The 23,447-nt window shown below is 38.0% G+C and overlaps 1 protein-coding gene across 2 annotated transcripts in view; it reads left to right on the top strand.

Moving 5' to 3' along the window:
• The window catches only part of ZYG11B (zyg-11 family member B, cell cycle regulator), an 82,556-nt gene extending 61,723 nt beyond the window's left edge, over positions 1 to 20,833 (top strand). For both annotated transcript variants that reach the window (XM_059689560.1, XM_059689559.1), the window contains 8 exons: positions 5,713 to 5,812; positions 6,037 to 6,087; positions 8,968 to 9,129; positions 9,235 to 9,282; positions 11,430 to 11,627; positions 11,762 to 11,814; positions 13,244 to 13,341; positions 16,005 to 20,833. In XM_059689560.1, the coding sequence (XP_059545543.1) occupies positions 5,713 to 5,812; positions 6,037 to 6,087; positions 8,968 to 9,129; positions 9,235 to 9,282; positions 11,430 to 11,627; positions 11,762 to 11,814; positions 13,244 to 13,341; positions 16,005 to 16,195 (901 nt within the window). In that variant the 3' untranslated portion in view covers positions 16,196 to 20,833. The remainder of the gene's footprint in view (positions 1 to 5,712; positions 5,813 to 6,036; positions 6,088 to 8,967; positions 9,130 to 9,234; positions 9,283 to 11,429; positions 11,628 to 11,761; positions 11,815 to 13,243; positions 13,342 to 16,004) is intronic.
• The last annotated feature ends 2,614 nt before the right edge of the window (positions 20,834 to 23,447 follow it).

Here is a 23,447-nt window from a genome sequence, read left to right as displayed (position 1 = left end):
ACTTAAAATGGGAGAAAACAGAGTTTTAGAAATCTGTCTTGAGTAATTTCTTTTTTTGTTTGTTAATATATTTTTATTGGTTTCAGAGAGAAAGGGAGAGGGAGAGAGAGATAGAAACATCAGTGATGAGAGAGAATCATTGATTGGCTGCCTCCTGCACGCCCCACACTGGAGATCAGTCAGGCCTGCAACCCAGATATATGCCCTGACCAGGAATCAAACCATGACCTCCTAGTTCATAGGTTGACGCTCAACCACTGAGCTACACCAGCCAAGTCTTAGGTAATTTCATACCAGTTATATCCCTGGTGTACAATTAATCAAATAGATGGGATTAAATGTTGTCTTACAGAATGCTAAATCTACTTTCTCTAGTTCAGTGTCTTGATATTCATGATAGCAGATGGGCCCCTGTTTTCATAGCCCTTTGCTTAAGAATTTATATTGATTATAGTTTAAAAAATATCCACACAATAATGTAGGCTAAAGAAACTGAGGCACATAGAGATTCAGTGTCTTGCCCATGGTTTTGTGACTAGTAATTACCAGACTAGAAGTCATCTAGTTTTAGTTCAGTGTTCTTTTCTCTGAATCATACCTCTTATTATTAGTTATTTGATATTGAATTATAGAAGAAACTTTTTAAGAAGAAACTTTTAAGCAGAGTTAAAGGAAGACTAGATTCCAGTAAGTAAAAAGGGTTCTTTAGTTTTCTAAGATGCTATAATTTGGGAGCTAAAAGAGATTTTTTTCATTTTACTATTTTATAATTTTTAATGATGATATTTTGAAAAAGAAATTTATACTGAAATGTATATTTCTCCAGCAGCAATTTTACTGTTATTTATTTTGTTAACAGTACACTGTTATCTGGCATGGCTGAGGAATGAGGTGTTCCATTTACTATTTAAAATACGTAGTTTGGAATATATATAGTAGATTACTAATTTTATTTTATAGCCAGTGCACTCTACTAGAATTGAACTTCTTTGTGGTTAGAGACTGTGATTGATTTATCTCTGTCTCTAGTGCTTAAGTGGATGTTTAATGGATGGGAGGATGAATGAATGAGTATAATAGAAAACAGAATTTTTCATAGAAGAAGTAACAGAATGAATTGGGCCCCCAAACAAGGAGGGAAAGATTCCATCTGATTAGTAATCATTAAAGATTTCATGTTAGTGATGGCATTTGAGGTAATAAAGATAACTAACATGTATGAAGCACTGGAATCGCAAGGCACTGTGCTGTGTTTTTCATATGCTTATTCAGTCCTTACATCAGTCCTGTGAAATGATTAGTCTTGTAATCTTCATTTTACAGATGAGGAAACAGAGGCACACAGAGGTTTAGTAACTTGCTCAAGGTGATAAGATAGTAAGTAGCAGAATTTAGATTGAAATCCAGACTGACTGAGAGCCTGTACTTTTTATGCCATGCTATATGCTTTAAAGATGAAGCTAGTTGAGTTGATTGTTTTATGTTTTGGAAACTGTACAAATAAAGGCACAGAGGAAGTCAATAATACTAGTAAAAAAATAACCTTTATCAAAAGCGTGGTGTGTGTCAATTCTGTACTGTCTTAAGCTTGATATGTGATATCATTTAATCCTCATGACAGTCCTGTAGAATAGATCTTATTATTTTACTAGAGGCCCGATGCACAAAATTAGTGCAAGAGTAGGCCTTCCTTCCCCTGGCTACTGGCACCGGCTTTCCTCGCAGCCCCAGCTTTGTCCAAAAGGTCATCTGGAAGGATGTCCGGAAGGACATCTGGTCTAATTAGCATATTATGCTTTTATTATTATAGATAGATGAGAATATTGAAGTTCAGAGAGATTAAGGGACTTGCTTAGGGTCCCAAAGTTAATAAGTGGTAGAAGGTGATATTTGAGTCTAGGCTGACTCCAAAGTTTATAATGTTTCTGTTACTCCTCACCCAAGGATATTTTTCCATCGATTTTTTTTTTTTTTTTTTTTTTTTTTTTTTTTTTGGAGACAGTAGAAGGGAGGGGGAGAGACACAGAGAGAGAAACATTGATGTGAGAGAGACACATCGATGGGTTGCCTTCCACACAAACTTCAACCAGGGCCAGAGATTGAACCTGCAACCGAGGCACCTGCCCTTGACAAGAATCAAACCCGGAACTCTTCGTCCACAGGCTGATGCTCTATCCACTGAGCAAAACCAGCTAGGGCCTATGATGTTTTGAATGACTTAATGCATCACCTCACATGAAAAAGTAAAAATAGAACTAGAATTTAAACCAAAAAATCCAAAGAACTTCAGGCCATATTACCTCATAACTGTGGGTATGTTTGGAGGACTAATGAGCAGTCTACTTTGCAGTAAGAATATGGTAGGCAGGAAAAAAGTTTTTAATGTATGGGCCCATTGCTAGAATCATAAAATACTAACTACAAGAGTGACATCATACCTAAGTCCTCTTACAGATTTATTTATTACAATTGTGTAGGCAGAAATTGAAGGGAACGCAATGGAGGGAGACAGAGGCCCATTAGGAATCTATTGCCAGCTTATATAAAGAAAACAAAAGCATTAATTTGAAAAGACACATGCACCCCTATGTTCATTGCAGCATTACTAGTAATACTCAAGATATGGAAGCAACCTAGATATCTATCAGTAAATTAATAAAGAAAATGTAGTATCTATGTATCTATCTATCTATCTAACTCTACCTACCTACCTATTTAATGGAATAGTATCCTCCTATATACTAGTAATAAAAGGCTAATATGCAGATTGTCCCTTTGACCTGGAGTTCGGCCAGGGGGCAAGCTGGCTGGTCAACCGCCCATGGCCCCTCCCCCTAGCTGGCCCAGCCCGATCAGCCCTGATCGGGCCAGGCTGGCTGGACCCCACCTGTGCATGAATTCATGCACCAGGCCTCTAGTTCAGAAATAAAAAAATGAAATATTGCCATTTATGACAACATGGATGGACCTAGAGTATATTATGCTAAGTGAAAGAAGTCTGACAGAAAAGACAAATACCATATGATTTCACTTATGTGTGGAATCTAAAAGAACAAAATAAATGAACAAAAGAAAACAGAAGGACTCATAGATACAGAGAACAAACTGAGGGTTGCCAGATGAGAGGGAAGTTGGAGGGCTACATGAAAAAAGTGAAGGGATTAAGAGGTCCAAATTGGTAATTACAAAACAGTCATGGGGATGTGAAGTACAGCATAGGAAATGTAATCAATAATCCTCTATACCAGGGGTCCTCAAACTATGGCCCGTGGGCCACATGCACATACAAATATTGTATTTGTTCCCGTTTTGTTTTTTTACTTCAAAATAAGATATGTGCAATGTGCATAGGAATTTGTTCATAGTTTTTTTTTAAACTATAGTCCGGCCCTCCAACGGCCTGAGGGACAGTGAACTGGCCCCCTGTTTAAAAAGTTTGAGGTCCCCTGCTCTATACTAATAAAAGAGTAATATGCTAATTAGACCAGGAGACCTTCCAGAGACCTTCCAGATGTCCTTCTGGACAAAGCCAGGGGCGTGGCCAGCCTGCAAACGGCCCTCAGTCTCTCGCCCAGGCTGGCCATGCCCCCCAGCAGGGACCCCCACCCCAATGGGGGCATGGCTAGCTTGCAAACAGCCATCAGCCCCTAGCTCAGGCTGGCCCCACCCCCAGCAGAGACCCCCCCCACCCGTGCACAAAGCCTCTATCTATACCAGGGGTGGGCAAACTTTTTGACTGGAGGGCCACAATGGGTTCTTAAACTGGACCGGAGGGCTGGAACAAAAGCATGGGTGGAGTGTTTGTGTGAACTAATATAAATTCAAAGTAAACATCATTACATAAAAGGGTACGGTCTTTTTTTTTTTTAGTTTTATTCATTTCAAATGGGCCAGATCCGGCCCGTGGGCCATAGTTTGCCCACGGCTGATCTATACTAATAAAATGGTAATATGCTAATTAGACCGGACATCCTTCCGGACAAAGCCATGGTGGTGGGGCCAAGGCAGAGGCAGTTAGGGGGATCAAGCCAGCAGGCAAGCAGGCGGTTAAGAGCCAGCGTCCCAAATTGCAAGAGGGATGTCCAACTGCCGGTTTAGGCTCGATCCCACAAGGGTCCTGGATTAGAGAGGGTGCAGGCCAGGCTGAGGGACACCCCCCTCCCGTGCACAAATTTCGTGCACCGAGCCTCTAGCATATAATGAAAGCCCAGTGACCAAATGGTGGAATGACCAGAACAGCCGGTCAGCCAGTTGCTATGATGCACACTGACCACCATGGAGCAGACGCTCAATGCAGGAGCTGTCCCCTGGTGGTCAGTGCACTACCACAGTGGGAGCGCTGCTTACAGGGATGAGAGGCTGCTCCCGCTGCGAACCCCAGGCCGATGGGCAGGAACCCAGGCTGCAATCATCGCCTCCTCGCCCCAGGCTCCTCCTCCTCACTCCCTGCTGCCTCCTCTGGATGCCTGCAGGTTGTGCAGTGCTGCTGCCAGGCTCACAGAGCTAACCCCAGAGGCTAGGAGGCAGGTTCATGGCCGCTGCAGGACTGAGAACTACTTTACCGCCTCTCAGTGCTATTGTCCCTGGGCCCGGCCCCAATCGAGTCCCCTGGAGAGGCAGATGCTCCGGCTCCATAGAAGATGCTGGTCCACAGCTGCTTGGCTGGTCCACAGAAGGGCAGGTCCACAGCTGCTTGGCTGATCAGAACGAGCGGCGCTCCCACAGTGGGCTGATCCACGCAGGCCAGCCCCCCCCACCAGTGCACAAATCCTGTGCACTGGGCCTCTAGTAGTATAATAACTATGTATAGTGTCAGGTGGGTATTAGAATTATTGGGAGGATCTCTTTGTAAATTATATAAATGTCTAACCACTATGCTGTACACCTGAAACTAATATAAAATAATACTGAATGTCATCTGTAATTGAAAAATAAAATAAAATGTAATAAAAATAGTTTTTAAAAAAAGAATGAAATCTTGCCATTTGTGACAACATAGATGGAACTAGATCAGTGATGGCGAACCTATGACACGCATGTCAGAGGTGACATGCAAACTCATTTTTTTGGTTGATTTTCTTTGTTAAATGGCATTTAAATATATAAAATAAATATCAAAAATATAAGTCTTTGTTTTACTATGGTTGCAAATATCAAAAAATTTCTATATGTGACACGGCACCAGAGTTAAGTTAGGGTTTTTCAAAATGCTGACACACCGAGCTCAAAAGTTTAGCCACACTGACCTAGATGGTATTATGCTCAGTGTAGTAAGTCAGACAGAAAAAGACAAATACCACATAATGTCACTTATATGTGGAATCTAAAAAATATAAAATAACCCGAACACTACTCTGTCTCTAGCACCGAGAACAATGTTTGGCATAAGAGGAGTTCAATACATGTTTGTAAGTGAATGAATTACTGTTGTGCTAGCTACTGTGAGGAACCCAGAAAATACTTATTACTACATTATTGAAATCACTACAGAATAGAAATGTGCTGTAATTTTAGAAGATGAATGCCCAGTAGTTTTGACTCTTATTTCATTACAAAGTGTTGTCAGAATTAATATTGCGGTACTGTCTCCAGAACACTAAGTATCATTATTATTCTCTGTTAATTAAGAGGAATTATCAGTTTCCAGCTGGGACTCTGAAATTGTGCCTGCCCCTCCAGAATTAGTTCATGAACCCATTTGTGTGTTTTCAGGTTTGAAGCAGCTAAGCTTGTCATGCAGTGGCTCTGCAACCATGAGGATCAAAACATGCAAAGGATGGCAGTTGCTATCATTTCCATTCTGGCTGCCAAGGTACCTGAACTCGTGTTTCCCTTATAGTTATTATTTTCCCCAAATCCAAAAGCCACAAAGGTTAGTAAGCCTCTCTGCCAGCCTGCTTATTCACGCTTGCAATTCAAAATTGCAAAATTCCAGGTTGATCAAAGACTTTACTCTGACCTTAGCCTGCTATAGTGACTGATATTACATTCACACTAGTGGGTTCTTGGACATTTATTTTGTCTGCTTGCTTGCAGCTTTCTACAGAACAAACTGCACAGCTTGGTGCTGAGCTCTTCATTGTGAGGGTAAGTGTTATCTCCTCTATGCAGAGCACTAGACAGTTTTCATTTTCATTGTTTTCAGGCAGTAGTTGTGTATGTATCTTCTGATACTTTATATTTTTTTGATACTTTATATTTTATTTTATTTATTTATTTTTTTAAATATATTTTATTGATTTTTTACAGAGAGGAAGGGAGAGAGATAGAGAGTTAGAAACATCGATGAGAGAGAAACATCGATCAGCTGCCTCCTGCACATCTCCTACTGGGGATGTGCCCACAACCCAGGTACATGCCCTTGACCGGAATCGAACCTGGGACCTTTCAGTCCGCAAGCCGACGCTCTAGCCACTAAGCCAAACCGGTTTCGGCGATACTTTATATTTTAAAAATTATTTTTCTTTCTTCTAAATGAGTGTATTAATTTCTTTTTATAGAGGCAGCTTTACTCCTTAACAGAGATGGAAAGAGCCCTGAACTAAGAGTCAGATGACCTAGGATCTCATTTGTAAATTCATTTTGTGAATTTAGAAAAATTGCCTGAACTATTAGTGTATATATAAGCCTTAAGATCTTACCGAGTTCTAAAATTCTGTGATTTTGTTACATTTATGAAGAAAATGTAAAGATGATTATAGGCATAAGATTGTGCTAGCCCTAGCTGGTTTGGCTCAGTGGATAGAGCATCGGCCTATGGACTGAAGGGTCCCGGGTTTGATTCCAGTCAAGGGCACATGCCTGGGTTGCGGGCTTGATCCCCAGTAGGGGGCGTGCAAGAGGCAGCTGATCAGTGATTCTCATCATTGATGTTTCTATTTCTCTCTCCCTCTCCCTTCCTCTCTGAAATCAATAAAATATATTTTAAAAAATATTTAAGATTATGCTAGATGATTTGGGGAAGAATATAATTTAAATAGTTCATGTATTATTTTGCTTGCTTACACAGTTGAGGAAATAATATAATGAACAGTGAAAAGTTAAAAACCTTTAAAGAGAGTAAATATGAATAGTGTCTTAGGGAGAACTGGAGGAAAACGTCCATTTTAGGGCTTCCTGTTAGAATCCTGGCATGAGGTGTTTGAACAACCATAGTAGATAGAAAAGTGAAGTGAGAGACTCCTTTTTTCTATGACATAAGTTATGTATGAAATGACAAAGTAAATCATTCATTTGATAGGTAATTATACAATACTCATCACCTACCACCTTAAAATGTTAGGGATTCACACTGAATTATATTTCTAATATCTTCCCATAAGAAATTCACAGTATAGAAAATAGCTATGTAGAGGTAGTTGTAATGCAATCTAATAAGTATAATAATAAAGATATGAATGAAATAAGTAACATAAAAAGAAGGCTGTAGTGGTAAATGGAAAGTGTATGCATTCTTAAATTGACATATCTAGGTTTATCCCTAATTCTGTTATTTATTAGTGGTGTGATTTGGGTCAAGTCACATAAATTTTCTTAAGGGTGGTAAAAAATACTTTATACAGTTATTATGAAGATTAAATGAAAAGGAAAAAAGAGTAATTGAAGGAATATATGCTAAGTGCTAGATGATAGAATATATATTGTTAAGTGGAAAATGATGCTGATTTTATTTATTTTTACTATATTCAGAATGGCATTTTAATTATAAATAAGGCTTTTCATTGCTATATATGTCTCAGTACTTTTAGATGGAGATATATTCAAAGATTTTAAGGAAATAGCCCCCTCATATGCTTTGGGGGGAAATTAAGCTTAGCTTAAGCAGGAATTAGCAGAAATTAATAGTAGTAGTAGTAGTAGTAATGATAGCTTTTTTTTTTTTTTAATTATCACCTACAATTTACAAATGAGGAAACAAAGAATTGGCAAACAAGTTTACACAGTTAATCAGATGCAGAGAGATTATTATATTTAAGCTCAGGTAACCTGATTCTGATGCCAAACTCTTAGCCTCTATGCTATTAATTTAAATAATTGCACAGAAGTGTTTGTGTTTCTTAAATATTTTTCCTGAACTGTATGTAACTTGGAGTGTTTATTAATGTTTTCTTGTATCTGTTTTAGCAAAGCTGTCTCTTCCAAAAGTGTAATGTATAAATGGAATTATGGATGCTTTATGTAGGTGTTAAAACATTTAACTTGCAAACTTTAAATTTCAGAGGTTAAAGCTATGACAGATAATATATAAGTGGAATTTCAAAGTTATTATCTTATTTAAATCCAGTATAGACTTAATTTTTTCCTGCACCTCTGTTTTCTTTTTTAAAATGTATCTTTATTGTTGAAAATATTACAGATAGCCCCTTTTTCTCCCCCTTGACCTCCTCCTCCCGGAAATCCAATGTAGACTTTAATTCTCTTACTATTATATTTAGTTTGTCCTTTCTTTTTTTTCTTAAAACTTGAAGAAAGAATTAGTTCTTCCATTTCTTACTTTCTCATACTAAGTTGACTATGATCAAATTTAATACCTCTCAGACTGAATTTCTTCTCCTGAAAAATGGGGATAGCACTACTACAATTTAGGATATAATTTGCTGATGCTAAATAAATGTTTGCTTCATTCTCCCCTTCACCTTTTATATGCCAGGATCTGAAATGAGTATATGTTGTCACTGATAGGGTAAGATAGTTGGTCCCAAGGTTTAATCATTTTGCTTTTCATTTTATTTAGAGGTGATTAGACTATAGATGCAAACAGAATAATATAGAAGTATTTGTGAAGTTCCTATACTTTTTTCTTGTTGGAGGAATAGTCTGGTCTAGGAGGCTGTTTGTTATAATTATAAAAACCTTTATAGGAAGTGTCTTAAGCCATGAGACTAAACCTAATGGACTTTTAGTTATTGCCACTAATAATTGTAATAATTCAATAATGAGAAATTAATTCTATTTTCCTTCTTTTAGCAACTTCTTCAAATAGTGAAGCAGAAAACCAATCAAAATTCGGTGGATACTACTTTGAAATTTACTTTGAGTGCACTTTGGAACCTCACAGATGAATCTCCAACCACTTGCAGACACTTTATTGAAAACCAAGGGTTAGAACTCTTCATGAGGGTTCTAGAGGTTAGAATGGGAATTTAGCCTACAGTTTTGACATTTATTGATTGATTTAAGCATTTATTATATTTGATTCTTTAGGTAGTTATAGGTTTCTCTTTCTTTTTACAGTCTTTTCCAACTGAGTCATCCATTCAACAGAAAGTTCTAGGACTTTTGGTAAGAAATAAGCATTTCCTGCTTAGTTCAAACCTATAATTATTTTCTGTCTGAGGCAATACATTGAAGTTGCTATTGTATTTATAAATACTTAATGACATTAGAAAACATATGTATTTTAACTAAGTAAAAAAGCAGTGTACAAAACTATATGTACATACTAAGATTTTCACCACATTAAAAGGAAAACATGAATTACATACTTTATATTTTTGGTATAGTACAAACTTCATGAGCATGACTTACTTTTATAATCAGGAAAAAATCTCATTTAAAAATGCCACATACAAAAAAAGAAAAAAAATGTCACTAACCTAAAGTATTTTTAGAGGCCGTGTTTGGTAATTAATAATTACTACTTAAAAGACTTCTTAACAGTCCTGGCCGGTTTGGCTCAGCAGATAGAGCATCGGCCTGTGGACTCAAGGGTCCCAGGTTCGATTCCAGTCAAGGGCATGTACCTTGGTTGCGGGCATAAACCCAGTGGGGGGTGTGCGGGAGGCAGCTGATCGGTGTTTCTCTCTCCTCGCTGTTTCTAACTCTCTATCCCTCTCCCTGCCTCTCTGTAAAAAATCAATAAAATATATTAGAAAAAAAAGACTTCTTAACAAATCATATATTCAGTAAATATATTGGATTTGGTGAAAGTGAGCCCTCTAGGATTTTGAGACAAAGATAAAAGATCAGATGTTTTATGGATCAAAGATGAAAGATCAAATGCTTTAATCTCTGCAACAGGCAAAGTGCCCATGTGGTAAAAACCATTTTAGAGCAGACCTCTGTTCTGAAGGAATTAGATCATAGGAGGCATAGATTAGTGAGTAAAAATATGTAGATTTGTGTTTGTTTCCCAGGTGCAAGACTTTGAAATACTGAGCAATAAGAGATGGATTTGGGCGACAGCTGGAGCCTGGCATTTAAGAAGGACCTATCTATTCACTTAGCTATATAAAGTAGAAAATGTAAAATGATCTAAATGCCCAGTAATAGGGAAATGTTAAATAATTTAACTGGTTAGAGTGTTTTTCCAATAGGTCAAAGTTGCAGGTTCAATCCTGGGTCAGAATCAACCAATGAATGCATAAAAAAATAGAACAACAAATCGATGTCTCTTTCACTCTCTATCCATCTCTCCCTTCCTCTTTAAAAATCAATAAATTAAAAAAATTAAGAGTTAACCTTAAAAAAAAAAAAAAAAAGACTGAGGATAATCTTCAGAGTAGTGAGATAAATTGGAAACCCCTGAATTGTTTCCTGTGTGAACAGAGGTCTTCCTTATGTGCTGCCAAGGGAAGCCATTACATCCCAAGTCCAGATAAAACACCTGCCTTCTGTAGGCCAGCCGGCAGACTTTAGTGGGGACCTAAGGCTATGACATTTTTAAGGCACAAGATCGCTATATTGCTCAAACAAATGGATGCTTTTTGTCTTCGTCTTATTTAGGCTCTCCACAGTATTCAGAACTACTGTTTCCTTTACCCTTTTGATATACTCACCCCTCTCTGCTTTCTAGATACCAAACTTTTCTGGTTTTCTTCCTACCTCTCTTGCTCTTGTTTTCTAAGTTGGGGTTTAACCACAGCCTTGCATGAAGGTAGGCCCCTAGTTATAAATTATAAGGGAAGACTTTTCCTTTTAGGCCAGAGAGTAGATTACAGTAGGTTTCTTTTTCATGTATCTATCCACTCTTTTATTGAGGTGTAAGACTTTGAAAGTCCTTCATTTGTATGTGAAGTCTTAGTTCCAATTTTTAGCCCTTACCTTCTGGCTTTGCATGGCTATTAAAACCCAGTTCTCCTCCCCTGCAGATTGGTGATGGCCTGTTACTGCTCTGGTTTGGTTCTGTTTGCTACATATTTAAAGGTTGCTAGCTAGCTATTATTCGCCCAGCACTTCTAGATATTTTATATCAGGACATTTTTAGGTTATCTATTTAACAATTTTGCCTGAAAAGGGACTCACTGTTTATTATTTTGTTTGGAGAGGAGAGAAAAAAATCACCCATAATCCCACTGTGCTAATATAGCAACAGTCTTCAGCTATGTCCATATACAGGTACATGTTTAAATCATTTCAATCTCTGTTGTTTCTTAAAGTACAAAGGGTCATTAGGCATTTACTATATATTACTTTTAATTTTTTTCCAGAACAATATAGCTGAAGTACAAGAATTGCATTCTGAATTAATGTGGAAGGACTTTATAGACCACATCAGTAGTCTCCTACATAGTGTGGAAGTGGAAGTCAGTTACTTTGCAGCAGGAATTATTGCCCATTTAATATCTAGAGGTGAACAAGCTTGGACATTGAGCCGTAGCCAGAGGAATTCTCTTCTGGATGATCTGGTAGGATCATTTGGTGTTTTCTGGAAGCATACACACAATATTCATAGTGGTTAAACTATCAAAGCTTCATAATGCAATAATGCAGTGCTAAATAAATATTGTAATCCCTTTTTTGTGTGTCTTGTGTCTTGCAGCATTCAGCTATTTTGAAATGGCCAACTCCAGAGTGTGAGATGGTAGCATACAGGTAATTAGCAAGATAATTAATATTAAGACAGTAACCTAGTCATTTTGCTTGCCTAGAGGTCCTACTAAATGTGTAATTCCTATTAGGTACATAATCCCCCTACTCCCTGCCCCCAGGTATCTATCTTCCTACTGGTTTTAAAAGAAGCAAAGTATCTTTACTTTCTGCTACCTCTCATTCATCAGTCCTTCCTTTATTCCACTTTTATTAAAGACAAATGCCAGGGACTTGTTTTTTGCTCTTGAAATTTAAAGAGGAGTAAGAGATGGTGCTTGCACACAAGAACCTAGTGAGGGAGACCAAATGTGAATCAGATATGATTCACTATTATGCTAGTTTTGTGCATAGAAGGCTATACAATTAAAGATGAGAGTACTTAAATCTGCATTGGAAAATGGTTAAGAGTTTCCAGAGGATGTAGATTATGAGCTGAATTTTGAGAGATAATTAAGTAAGGGCATAAGATTTTAGGAACAGGAAACAGTATATTAATATAAGGAGTTCCAAAACAAGATTGAGAGAACTAGAAGTAGCACCAAATTAGTTTAGGGAAACAATTTATAATAATCTATTAAGGTGCATACTGGATGCCTAACTCTGCTTATGACAATTAGTTGACTTGATAGCTAATTGCTAATTACTTGAAATATTCCAGATGGCTGCATAATATTATTACAACTTATTTTTGTTGTCTACTTCATAAATGCTGATGCTGCCAACATTTATGATTCTCCCAACTTATGTTCTACCCACTTTTGGGTAGAAAACCAGTAAAAATAGAAAGGCTAACTCTAGACCTCCTTCATGGTGTTCGATCAGTTAGTTATCAACTAACTTTTTCTTTTCTAGGTTTTCCAGCCAAGGTCTGTTATTCTTTAAATGTGTATCTTCAAGACCAAAAAAGTACTTTTTAAAATTTCTGTCACCTTCCATCTTCTCTACCGAGACTTCTCAGAATATGGTCCTTTTTTCAAATGGCTAAGACAAAGGAAAGATATACTGATAGCTCATTTATATTAGTTTAAAAATAGTTGGATAAAATTTCTAGGGTGAAAAGCTCAGGAATCATTGCTTTAGGAAATGACACTAAGCCCTGGCTGGGTGGCTCAGTTGGTGGGAGCATCGTCCCATACACCAAAAATGTTGTGGGTTTGATTTCTGGTCAGGGCATATACCTTGGTTGCAGGTTCATTCCCCCAGTCAAGGTGTGAACAGGAGGCAACCGATTGATGTTTCTCTCTTACATCCATGTCTCTCTCTCTCTCTCTCTCTCTCTCTCTCTCTCTCTCTCTCTCTCTCTCTTCCCCCCCTCTTTCTCGCTCCCTTTCTCTCTAAAATAAATAAACTTATCCTCAGGTGAGGAATTTTTTAAAAAGAAAGAAAATGACACTAAGTAGAGGATGTAACTTTTCTTCTTTTGTACTTTTAGGTCCTTTAATCCATTTTTTCCATTACTTGGCTGTTTCACAACACCAGGAGTCCAGCTATGGGCAGTTTGGGCCATGCAACATGTCTGCAGCAAGAATCGTATGTACCAAAAAGAAACTATGTTTTTCTTTCTCAAGGAAAATTCTCCTTACATAGAAAAGCCATTTCTGAATTGTGTATTTAAGTGATTTTAAGGACATAGACTTTTTAAAATACTATATAAGAGAATCTTAGTTTATAAAGTACATTTATTTTTTCAGAATGAGCTTGCCAATAGTAGATACTGAATGATAATAGTGAATGAGACTTACATTGTTCCAACATGGAATATAAAAGTTAGGAGCCACTCTAACGGATTTGGCTCAGTGGATAGAGTGTCTGCCTGCAGACTGAAGGGTCCCAGGTTTGATTCTGGTCAAGGGCACATGCCCGGGTTTCGGGCTCAATCCCCAGTAGGGGGCATGCTGGAGGCAGCAGATCAATGATTCGCATCATTGATGTTTCTATTACTCTCTCCCTCTCCCTTTCTTTCTGAAATCAATAAAAATACATTTAAAAATAAATAAATAAAAGGGTCAAGAGAACCTAAGTTTTATTCAACAATCCAGACATTTAAAAAAATAATAGTAAAAATTAGGAGCCTACAGTGGGTTCATTTTTTGAGCAAAATGTCTTAAGGAGATCCAATATTTATGGTACATTCCAGTACCTAGTCCTCATCTACACAAAATTTCCCCATTCAAGATGTTGCTCTCTGCACCCATAGTCTGTGGAGAAGCAAGGCATTTAGATAAGGGTTTTGTTTTTTGTTTTATAAGTTTTTAGAGAGAGAGATAGGGGGGAGAAGAGAGAGAGAGAGAGAGAGAGAGAGAGAGAGAGAGAGAGAGAGAGAGAGAGAGATCAGTGGGCTGCCTCCTGCACGCACGCAAATGGGGATTGAGCCCAAAACCTGTACATGTGCCCTAACCAGGAATCAAATAGGTGACCTTTCAGTGCACAGGATGACGCTCAACCAACTGAGTCATACCAGCCAGGCCTAGATCAGGTTTGATATCTTTTTTTCAAAGATTATGAATCAACTGTTTTGTCAGTTATTTATTAATATAAGTTCATTCCATAAGTTACTTTAAACATTGCACAAGAAACACATAGAAACACTAATAATAAAGTGTAGTGTGTGTTTTTTTAATTAAAAATCAGAACCAACATCATCAGTCATTAGAGAACTATAAATTAAAGTCACAATGAGATACCAGTTCGCACATACTAGGAAGGCTGCCTATAATCAAAATGATGGACAAGGACAAGTGTTGGCGAGAATGCGAAATAACTCTTTCACATTCTTTGCTAATGGGATGGAAAAATATGTAACCACTTTAGAAAATAATTTGGTGACTTCTTCTAAAGTTAAACCTACATTTAGCATTTGCCCAGCATTCCAGATATTTCCTCAAAATCAATGAAATGGAAAGTCCACCAAAAAACTTAAACAAGAATTATAACACAGGTGTATATACATTTGCAAAACTCATCAAAATGTATATTAACTTTAATTTTGTTTTATTGTGTGTAAATTATACTTTAATCAATGACTAAAACTAATAAGGCTTTAAGAGTTGTGTGTAGTGCTAACCAGTTTGGCTCAGTGGATAGAGCGTCGGCCTGGGGACTGAAGGGTCCCAGGTTTGATTCTGGTCAAGGGCATGTACCTAGGTTGCGGGCACATCCCCAGTGGGAGGTGTGCAGGAGGCAGCTGATCGATGTTTCTCTCTCATCGATGTTTCTAACTCTCTATCCCTATCCCTTCCTCTCTGTAAAAAGTCAATAAAATATATTTTTTTAAAAAGTTGTGTGTACAAAAAATATTTTAAAATAAAAATGCAGAAATAAAATTGCATGTACAATATCAGTGCCATTAAATTTTTAAAAAACAGAAATGAGCCTTAACTGGTTTGGCTCAGTGGATAGAGCTTCGGCCTGCGGATTCAAGGGTCCCGGATTCGATTCCGGTCAAGGGCATGTACCTTGGTTGGGGGCACATCCCAAGTAGGGGGTGTGCAGGAGGCAGCTGATTGATGTTTTTAACTCTCTATCCCTCTCCCTTCCTCTCTGTAAAAAAAAAAAAAAAAAATCAATAAAATATATTATTTAAAAAACAACAACAAAAAACAGAAATGAGGGTGGGGGTGGAGGTACTGGTGGAGAAGGTTAAAGGATTGAGAAGTACAAATTGGCAATTATAAAAGTAGTCATGGGAATGTATAGTCATATAGGAAATACAGTCAATGATATTGTAATAACTGTATGATGTCAGATAGGTACTGGAAATATTGGGCAAACACTTTGCAAAGTATATGATTTTCTAACCACTATGCTGTACGCCTGAAACTAAAACAAAGTAATATTGAATGTAAACTGTAATTGAAAAATAAAATAAAATAAAAGAATATATTAAAAAACAGGAAATGCATAAAAGTGTAACAAGCACCTATCTTGTGATTTGGGGTCAAATAAATTTTCTTTTCCAGATTGTCTATGCCTTAAGGTTATGATTAAAATGTATATATATATATGGTACCTATATTATTTATGTGTGGGAACTTGCAGTGTAGACATAACATCATTACAAAGGTATTTATCAATCTGTAGCATATGTTAGCGGTCAATAACAAAAGAGCTAAATTTAAGTGAAAATTATTTTTTTGTGTGTGGAATAATTTTTAAGTGTTTTAAGAAAAGTTCTTTCTCTTGTTTTCTTTCAGCCTCAAGGTATTGCAGCATGTTGATTGAAGAAGGAGGATTGCAGCATTTATACAACATCAAAGAACATGAACAGACTGATCCCCATGTCCAGCAGATTGCTGTGGCCATTCTGGACACTTTAGAAAAACACATTGTACGCCATGGGAGACCACCTCCCTGTAAAAAGCAGCCCCAGGCCAGACTAAATTGATAGCCATAGGCAATTGGATAATTGAATCACAGGAATCCTTTTTGTGATAGGTTCATTAGGATATCGTCTGTGATGTTTTGGGGTTTCCATAACAAGAGGCTTAGATCAGTTTGGGATTGATGATGTACAGTACTGCCCATGTGAACAGTCTCTAATTTGTTTTGTGATTTTTAACTTATGAGGTAAGAAGGGTCTCTTCCTTCATCATTGCTTTTTAGAAAAATTTCTACATCTTTCAGTGTTTGAACTTACCTGTGCTTGAAATTCTAGTTTTATGATAAAGTTTGCACGAACCCTTAGGCCAGACTTTTCTGACCTTTAAGACCCTTCTAATCAGTTTGCAGCTTCAGATAAGCTGTTAACCTGATTTCTGAAACTGCTTCAGTTGTAAATTTTATAATGCTCTGTATAAAATGCCTTTATTCTCTGTCTGTGTACCTTTTATCAGATGCCCTCCTTAGTGTGAAAGAATGGAAATCTGAACCCTCTCCTCGGGAAAGCTACTCACTGGCTGGAGCTTGGATAGCTGGAAGAAAAATATATTAAAAAGAAAAACGATTAAGGGATAACAGAGTTTAGGAACTGGGAAAAGGTCTGGTCTTATGGTATGGTTTTTAAAGTGGAGCAGGCTATGCTTCTGGAGTCCACATCTCCTGGGGCAATGAGCAGTAGCTTCTTCATAATTATTCCTGGAAGCATGGGCTTCTGCTTCCTACACAAATTCTCTAGAAATAATCCACAGGCATCACAGTGTAAAATGTTACAGCATTCTGGCTAAAGATTAACTCTCTGAATCGATAGGTCACATCGTTGTGAAAATGTGAATTTTTAAAATGTCTTGTTAAAACTGACCATTCCTGTCCCTCTATTTCAAAGTAATTTTGTTCAGTGGAATAGAGAGACTACACATGATGTTACTGCTCAGTTAAAATACAAGTTTAACAACAGTAAATTTTGCCACAAGAAGTTAAATTTCTTTTGTTTCAAAATACATGTATCTTAACGTTTTTATGTTGGAGAAAGATGTCCACATTGTACTGCCAAAATGAACAAGTAGAATTAGACTGTTGTTAAATATAGTGATTCTAGGTGCAGTGCATAAGAGAAAATACTTTTTGATTGATTATTTTTTTAATACAATTGCCTTTCCTTTAAGATACCTGTTATAGTATGGTAAAGAATCAGTTATCATTATATCAATAACAGCAGTTGGGACACGCAAGTCACCAAAAAACTTAATTCCCATTTAAAATTTTACTTTGTGATTAAAGTTAATCACAATTTCATATGAATGCATTTTTTTCCATAGATGACCAAATGTTTTCAGTAGAGATTTTAAATGGTATATTTAAATTATGGTGATTATTCAGAAGCATTTTTATTTAGAAAGGAGCCAGTTTACTAGTATGCTGATAACATTTTTGACATTCACATTTCATACCACTATTACAGTAATCATACTTGAATTATTTGGTACTCCTCCACAGGGATGAAAATTTAAACTAACGTAGGTCTTTAAAAACCATTAAAATACAAGTAAAACTGTGTGTTAATTCTGACTTAATTGGTTTAAAAAATGTTATAGATACAGGATAAATTTGTATAGAATAAGCCTATTTCAGAGGAAATAGAAAATTCTTTTAAAATTTTCCCCTTTTTTTCTGAATTTTAATATCTAAGGCAAAATGTAGAAAATAGGACAGCCTACAGTATCTTGGAAGTTGCTACTAGCTATGTTGACCACTTCCAAGTCTCCCAGCTTGTGTAGTAAAGGGAAAGGCTATTTGTAAAAGCTTGGCTTTAAGTTTCTCTTATATTCTGTTCAAGACAGTGCATGTTCCTTATAGGCTAATCCTAGATTTTTCCTAACAAGTTGTTTTCAGGAATGGCTAAAGATGTACAGAAAATAATAAATCTCTTCTTATACAGAATAACTTGTTGATAGATGAAGACTCAGATATTTTAATTTACTACTTTGAGCACTGGTGATGGCCAAATACCTCTGAGTCTTAAAAGCAAAATAATTGATCACTTCCCAAATATATAAAAATTGTAGTGCCTTTATTGTTGGGATGGTTCTTAAAATGGTATATCTAATTAAGGCACAGAATTGTTTCTAAGGTCTTGAATCTGGCTAAAATATTGAAACTATAAGGCATAACTGGCCTCTCTCTACAGTTAGAATCTATTAGGCCTTCCTTTCGCATTTGTATAACAGAATTTAACAGTACTTGGTGCCTTCAAGGGTTACTTCTTCAGTGGCTAAAAAGTACTATTTTAAGCACAATTAAGACTAGGATTGAACCACTCATTGCTCAAATCAAGATGCACTCAGATATTGTAAAATAACAGTACAGCAGTCCATAAGCAACAGCAAGAGATCAACAGGAAATGGAATTAGACTTTTTAGAGTATAATGATGCATGTTGGTGGTATTGTTAAGAGCAGTCTGAAATTAAAGCAAAAATTAAGCCATCTCATTTTTCCATCAAGTAAGTTTGGCTGTGACCTTTGAACTCTAAAAAATCATTTTTTTCCTTCTTGCATTTGAAAAAAACATAAATCAGGTAATAATAAATGGTTATTTTACCTTCTGGCCAAGGCCTCAGTGGCTACTGACCTTAGTTGCAGATTTAAAAAATCATATCAGATCCACAATTACAGAAATTAACTTAAATATTACTACTTCTCACTCTTGAACAGAAATTCTGTTTAGTGTCATCAATCAACTTAAGTGAATTACCCATGATTGCACTGAATCACCGTAAAGCTGCAGTGGAAATTTAATTTTATCTTTTGATTACAAACAGCCCAGGAATTAGAGATTCATGTGTAAAAACATTAATCCTATATATTCAGCCTACGAAGTTGCTTTTACTAAATGGAACCTTTTGAGTTGGCCCTTTTTCTCCCCATTCACTTTCATTTGGCTGTGTTTATTATTATTATTATTATACCATGTGTAAGATGGCATTGGGCCATCTTCGAGCCCTTTGGACCACATTTTTTTAAGAATAATTTTATTGATATCAGAGGGAAAGGGGAAGGGAGAGAGAAATAGAAATATCAGTGATGAGAGAATCATTGATCGGCTGCCTCCTGCATGCCCCCTACTGGGGATCAAGCCTGCAACCCAGGCATATGCCCTTGATGGGAATTGAACCTGGGTCCCTTCAGTCCACAGGCCAACGGCTCTATCCACTGAGCAAAACCAGCTGTGGTTGGACCACATTTTAATGAAAACATTTTATTTGTTAAATTAGGGAAGGTCAGATTAAGGAATCATGGTTTTGGCTTAATGTTTCCAAATGCATAGATAACATTCACCCACCGTCCCTTCCCTTCCATAGAACAATGTACTCAAGTTTGAAAAGAGGTCATGAGCAGCTGGGAAAATTTCTTTTGTTGGAAACCTATCCCTCTGCTGCCCTCTAATGGTATGTTTACGTTCTTTGGTTATTGTGCAACTTTTATCTTGGGATAAACAGTATTACTAAAACTAACGGTATAAGTTAAAGGCACTATCACATTGTCAGTTGATGTGGGCAGTTTTATCTGCATGTTACTTATTTGGGACTTTGTGGTTAGAGCTTCACGGTAGTAGTTTAAGACAGATTATAAAAAGATTTGCAAACTTACGGTTTCCCTCTCAAATCCATTGTAGCAGTTTCAAATGACTGTGTGGATATTGGATATTTAATCTTTACCATTTGTGCCAAATGTATTGGCATATTTTTAATTTTTATTGTTAACTCATGAACTGATTATTTTAGGAATAATGCAAATCCAACCTTTATCCAGTGATGAGAATAGCAGTATGATGGGAACATTTGCTGAATGAGTAATTGCTTTATCTTTTTTTAGTATTTCAAAGTCTTTGCATGACATGGTATATTCCTAATTATACATTCTTTGGTTTCCAGATCTTTTTAATTTTTTTTGTTTTGTTTTATTCATCTTAGAGAGAGAGGAAAGAGGAAAGAGAAAAACATCAGTTTGTTGTTTCTCTTATTTATGCATTTATTGATTGATTCCTGACCGGTGATTAAACCTGCAACCTTGGCATATTGGGATGATGCTCTAACCAAGTGAGCTACGCAGCCCAGGCCAGTTTCCAAATCTTAACCTAAGACATTCTATGTTAACTGATTGGCAGCCTAAGAAAGAGCTTTCTCTGCCTATTTCTTTCCTCCCCCAATTTTTTGGGGTAAACTATGAGAAAAATCAATGCTGTTCCTCCTTTCTCTGGATGAAGCAGAACTCTTTTTGACAGCACAACCTAACTTTATAACTAGCCAGAATGTCTATTAAGAATATTTAGAAAATCTAAACTTATCACAATCATTAAATGGGAAATTATAGATCTGGTTCATTAATAGTATGTGCTCAGTTTGGGACTCACTTTTGGGAAAACTGTTCACATTGGATTCTTTTAAGCTTATTTTAATCAGCCTAGAAGCAAAAAGCTACTTAGCTAGTGGAAGCTGAACACACTTTCATAAAAGCAAGAAATTGAGTGTTTTTTCTCTTTAAAAATGGGAGGATGTTATATCAAGATTTATACTTTCAGATAATCTGCAAGAATAAAAATTTTAAATTCCTGACTTTTGTGTAATTCCCACTATCAAATTCTGACTTGTGAGTGTGGAAAAAAAAAAAAGCTATCTTTTGCTTGAATTCTAGTGGAAGAGTTTAACTCCTTTCAAAGGAAATCATTGGAAAGTATAATGTGTATACATTTCAAAGGCTCTCAGTTATCTGGACTGGAGGCACTGTTCTCACTGTGGCCAGATAAATAGCAGTGTTCTGTACGTGAATCATGCTATATTTTAAACCAGGACATCACTTAGATATTAATGTTGCGTGTAAAGATTTTTGTTTTTGGAATTTCTTTTTTGCCTAAATAAATGATAAATTTTATGTAAAGTGTGCCTTGTCTACTTTGATTCTAGACATTTGTTTTAAAATTTAATACTAATGCAAGATTCGGATTCCTTAGTTATCCTCTTGAAAAATTGCTTTCTGAAAAGACCAATGGTTTTGTTACTGGCAGTGTTGATTTTCGACGCTTTAGTAAAGAAAGAATTCAGAGCCAAGAACTCTAACGCAAGAGGAAGTTTATTTAGCATGCAAAGTGACAGTACATTCGAAGAGAAGATTCGAGTGGGCTGCTCAGAGGAGCTGTCTTGACCTTTTAGAAAGAAAGTCACAGAGGCAGAAGTGAGCCAGCTGAGCTGCATGGACTTGGGAAACAAGTACAGAGGCAAAAAAAGGGGGGGGGGGCACTAAGAGAGAGAGGTTCAGGGGGTTAGCCAACGGTAAGCTACTGCTGCCTCTGCTCTCTGTTTCCAAGTCTGGTGGGGACCCTTAGAGCTTAGGAGAAAGAAAGCAAAGGTATGTGCCTGAAGGAAGAATGCATGGGCATGCTCTAGAGAGAGAGAGTACCTACACTGGGTCCTTTATCTTAAGGGGTTTTAGCTATTTTCCAAAGACAGGCATTTCAGAGGAGGACCTCAATAAAATATTCATCAGCTTTCCAGGTGTGTCCTTTAATATGCCAATTCATAGCTTTAGGGTCAGGGTGTGGTCTCTACTGATTGGTCAGCATTAGGGTAGGGGTTCATGGGTCATGCATCTGGTCCTGACACCAGCCATGGCCTCACTTCATGTGGTTTTGCTGCTTTTCTCGGCCTAGAGCTGAAACACAACCAAGGCTTAGATGTTATCTCTAGTTTGATCAAAACTCTGTGTCTGTGGTCAACAGACTGGAGATTTGTTCCTAAGATTTTTTAATGCTAATCAGAACCTCATTGTCCTGAGTTCTTAATGCTTAAGGGAGTGGTCATGCAAAGGAGAAAAAGGCAGGTGAGTCAGGGTGCTGGATGAGGCCAGTTTGAATCCACTATCTTCTCCCCATTTCACTTGCCAAGGAATTTTCCTAGCTTCTTACTATCCTACCTCAATTTTACTGCAAAAGTTTTCTAGTACTAGAACTCCATTTATTCATTTCATTAAATACCTATGCTAGGTACTGTTTAAGTGTTGGAATTTATATCATCTATAAATCCCTCAGGGGACATATAAATTAGTGGAGAAGAATATATATTAAGAAATATAGCCAAAACCGGTTTGGCTCAGTGGATGGAGCGTCGGCCTGTGGACTGAAAGGTCCCAGGTTTGATTCCGGTCAAGGGCATGTACCTGGGTTGCAGGCAGATCCCCAGTAGGAGATGTGGAGGAGGCGGCTGATCGATGTTTCTCTCTCATTGATGTTTCTAACTCTCTCTCTCCCTTCCTCTCTGTAAAAAATCAATAAAATATATTTTAAAAAAAAAGAAATATAACTATTATTTAACACTAGGGACCCAGTGCATGCATTCGTGCACCTTGAAAGGACTTGTGGGCCGTGAGGCTGCTGTGGGCATAGGAGCGGGTCTTGGCCCATCCTCCCCAACCCCACCTAGCCCTCCCTGCTGTGGCCCCCGGTCCCTCTGCCAGCAGCCCTGCTCCCGCAGCACCGCCACTGCTCCCACAAGCTGACGGCGCCAGCCCCGCTCATACCTGCTGACAGCGCAGAGCAATTGGGGCCAGCCTTGCAGCAGCTGCAAGCGGATTCAGTGCTGTCAGCGGGTGCCCTGATTGCCCCTCAGGAGCAGGAGGAGGTAGAGAAGCCCTGAGGGATGATCGGGGCCAGCAGTCACCACTCACACCCACTGATGGCGCCAAGCTATTGGGACCGGTGTGAGAGGCGGCTGCCAGCCCCAATCGCCCCTCAGAAGCAGGGGGAGGTGGCGAAGCCTTGAGGGGTGATCGGGGTCAGCAGCCGCTGCTTGCACCCACTGACAGTGCCGAGCGATTGGGGTCAGCGCTGGGTGCCGGCAGCAGGTGTGAGTGGGGCCAGTGCTGGCAGCAGCGTGAGCACCCAGCAGGACCACGGCATGCTGGAGCAAAGAATTTTCAGTAACCACCAGAGGCTTGCCCTGATGACAGCAACCAGTGCCCCGCCTTGGCCTGGTGCCCCTGCTCACCTGCTCCACCATCCTGCCACGGCCTATGCCCACCATGTTCCATGCTCTGCCACCTGCTGCCATCACCCACCATGTTCCGCGTGTGCCCCCTGGTGGTCAGCGTATGGTTGTTCAGTTGTTCAGCCATTTGGTCTATTTGCATATTAGGGGTTTATATATATATCTAGAGGCCCGGTGCAAAAAATTTGTGCACTTGTGGGGGTCCCCCAGCCCGGCCTGTGCCC

Source organism: Myotis daubentonii, chromosome 3, assembly GCF_963259705.1.
Source record: "Myotis daubentonii chromosome 3, mMyoDau2.1, whole genome shotgun sequence".
Lineage (NCBI taxonomy): Eukaryota > Metazoa > Chordata > Mammalia > Chiroptera > Vespertilionidae > Myotis > Myotis daubentonii.
This window is presented reverse-complemented; position numbering and strand designations above follow the sequence as displayed.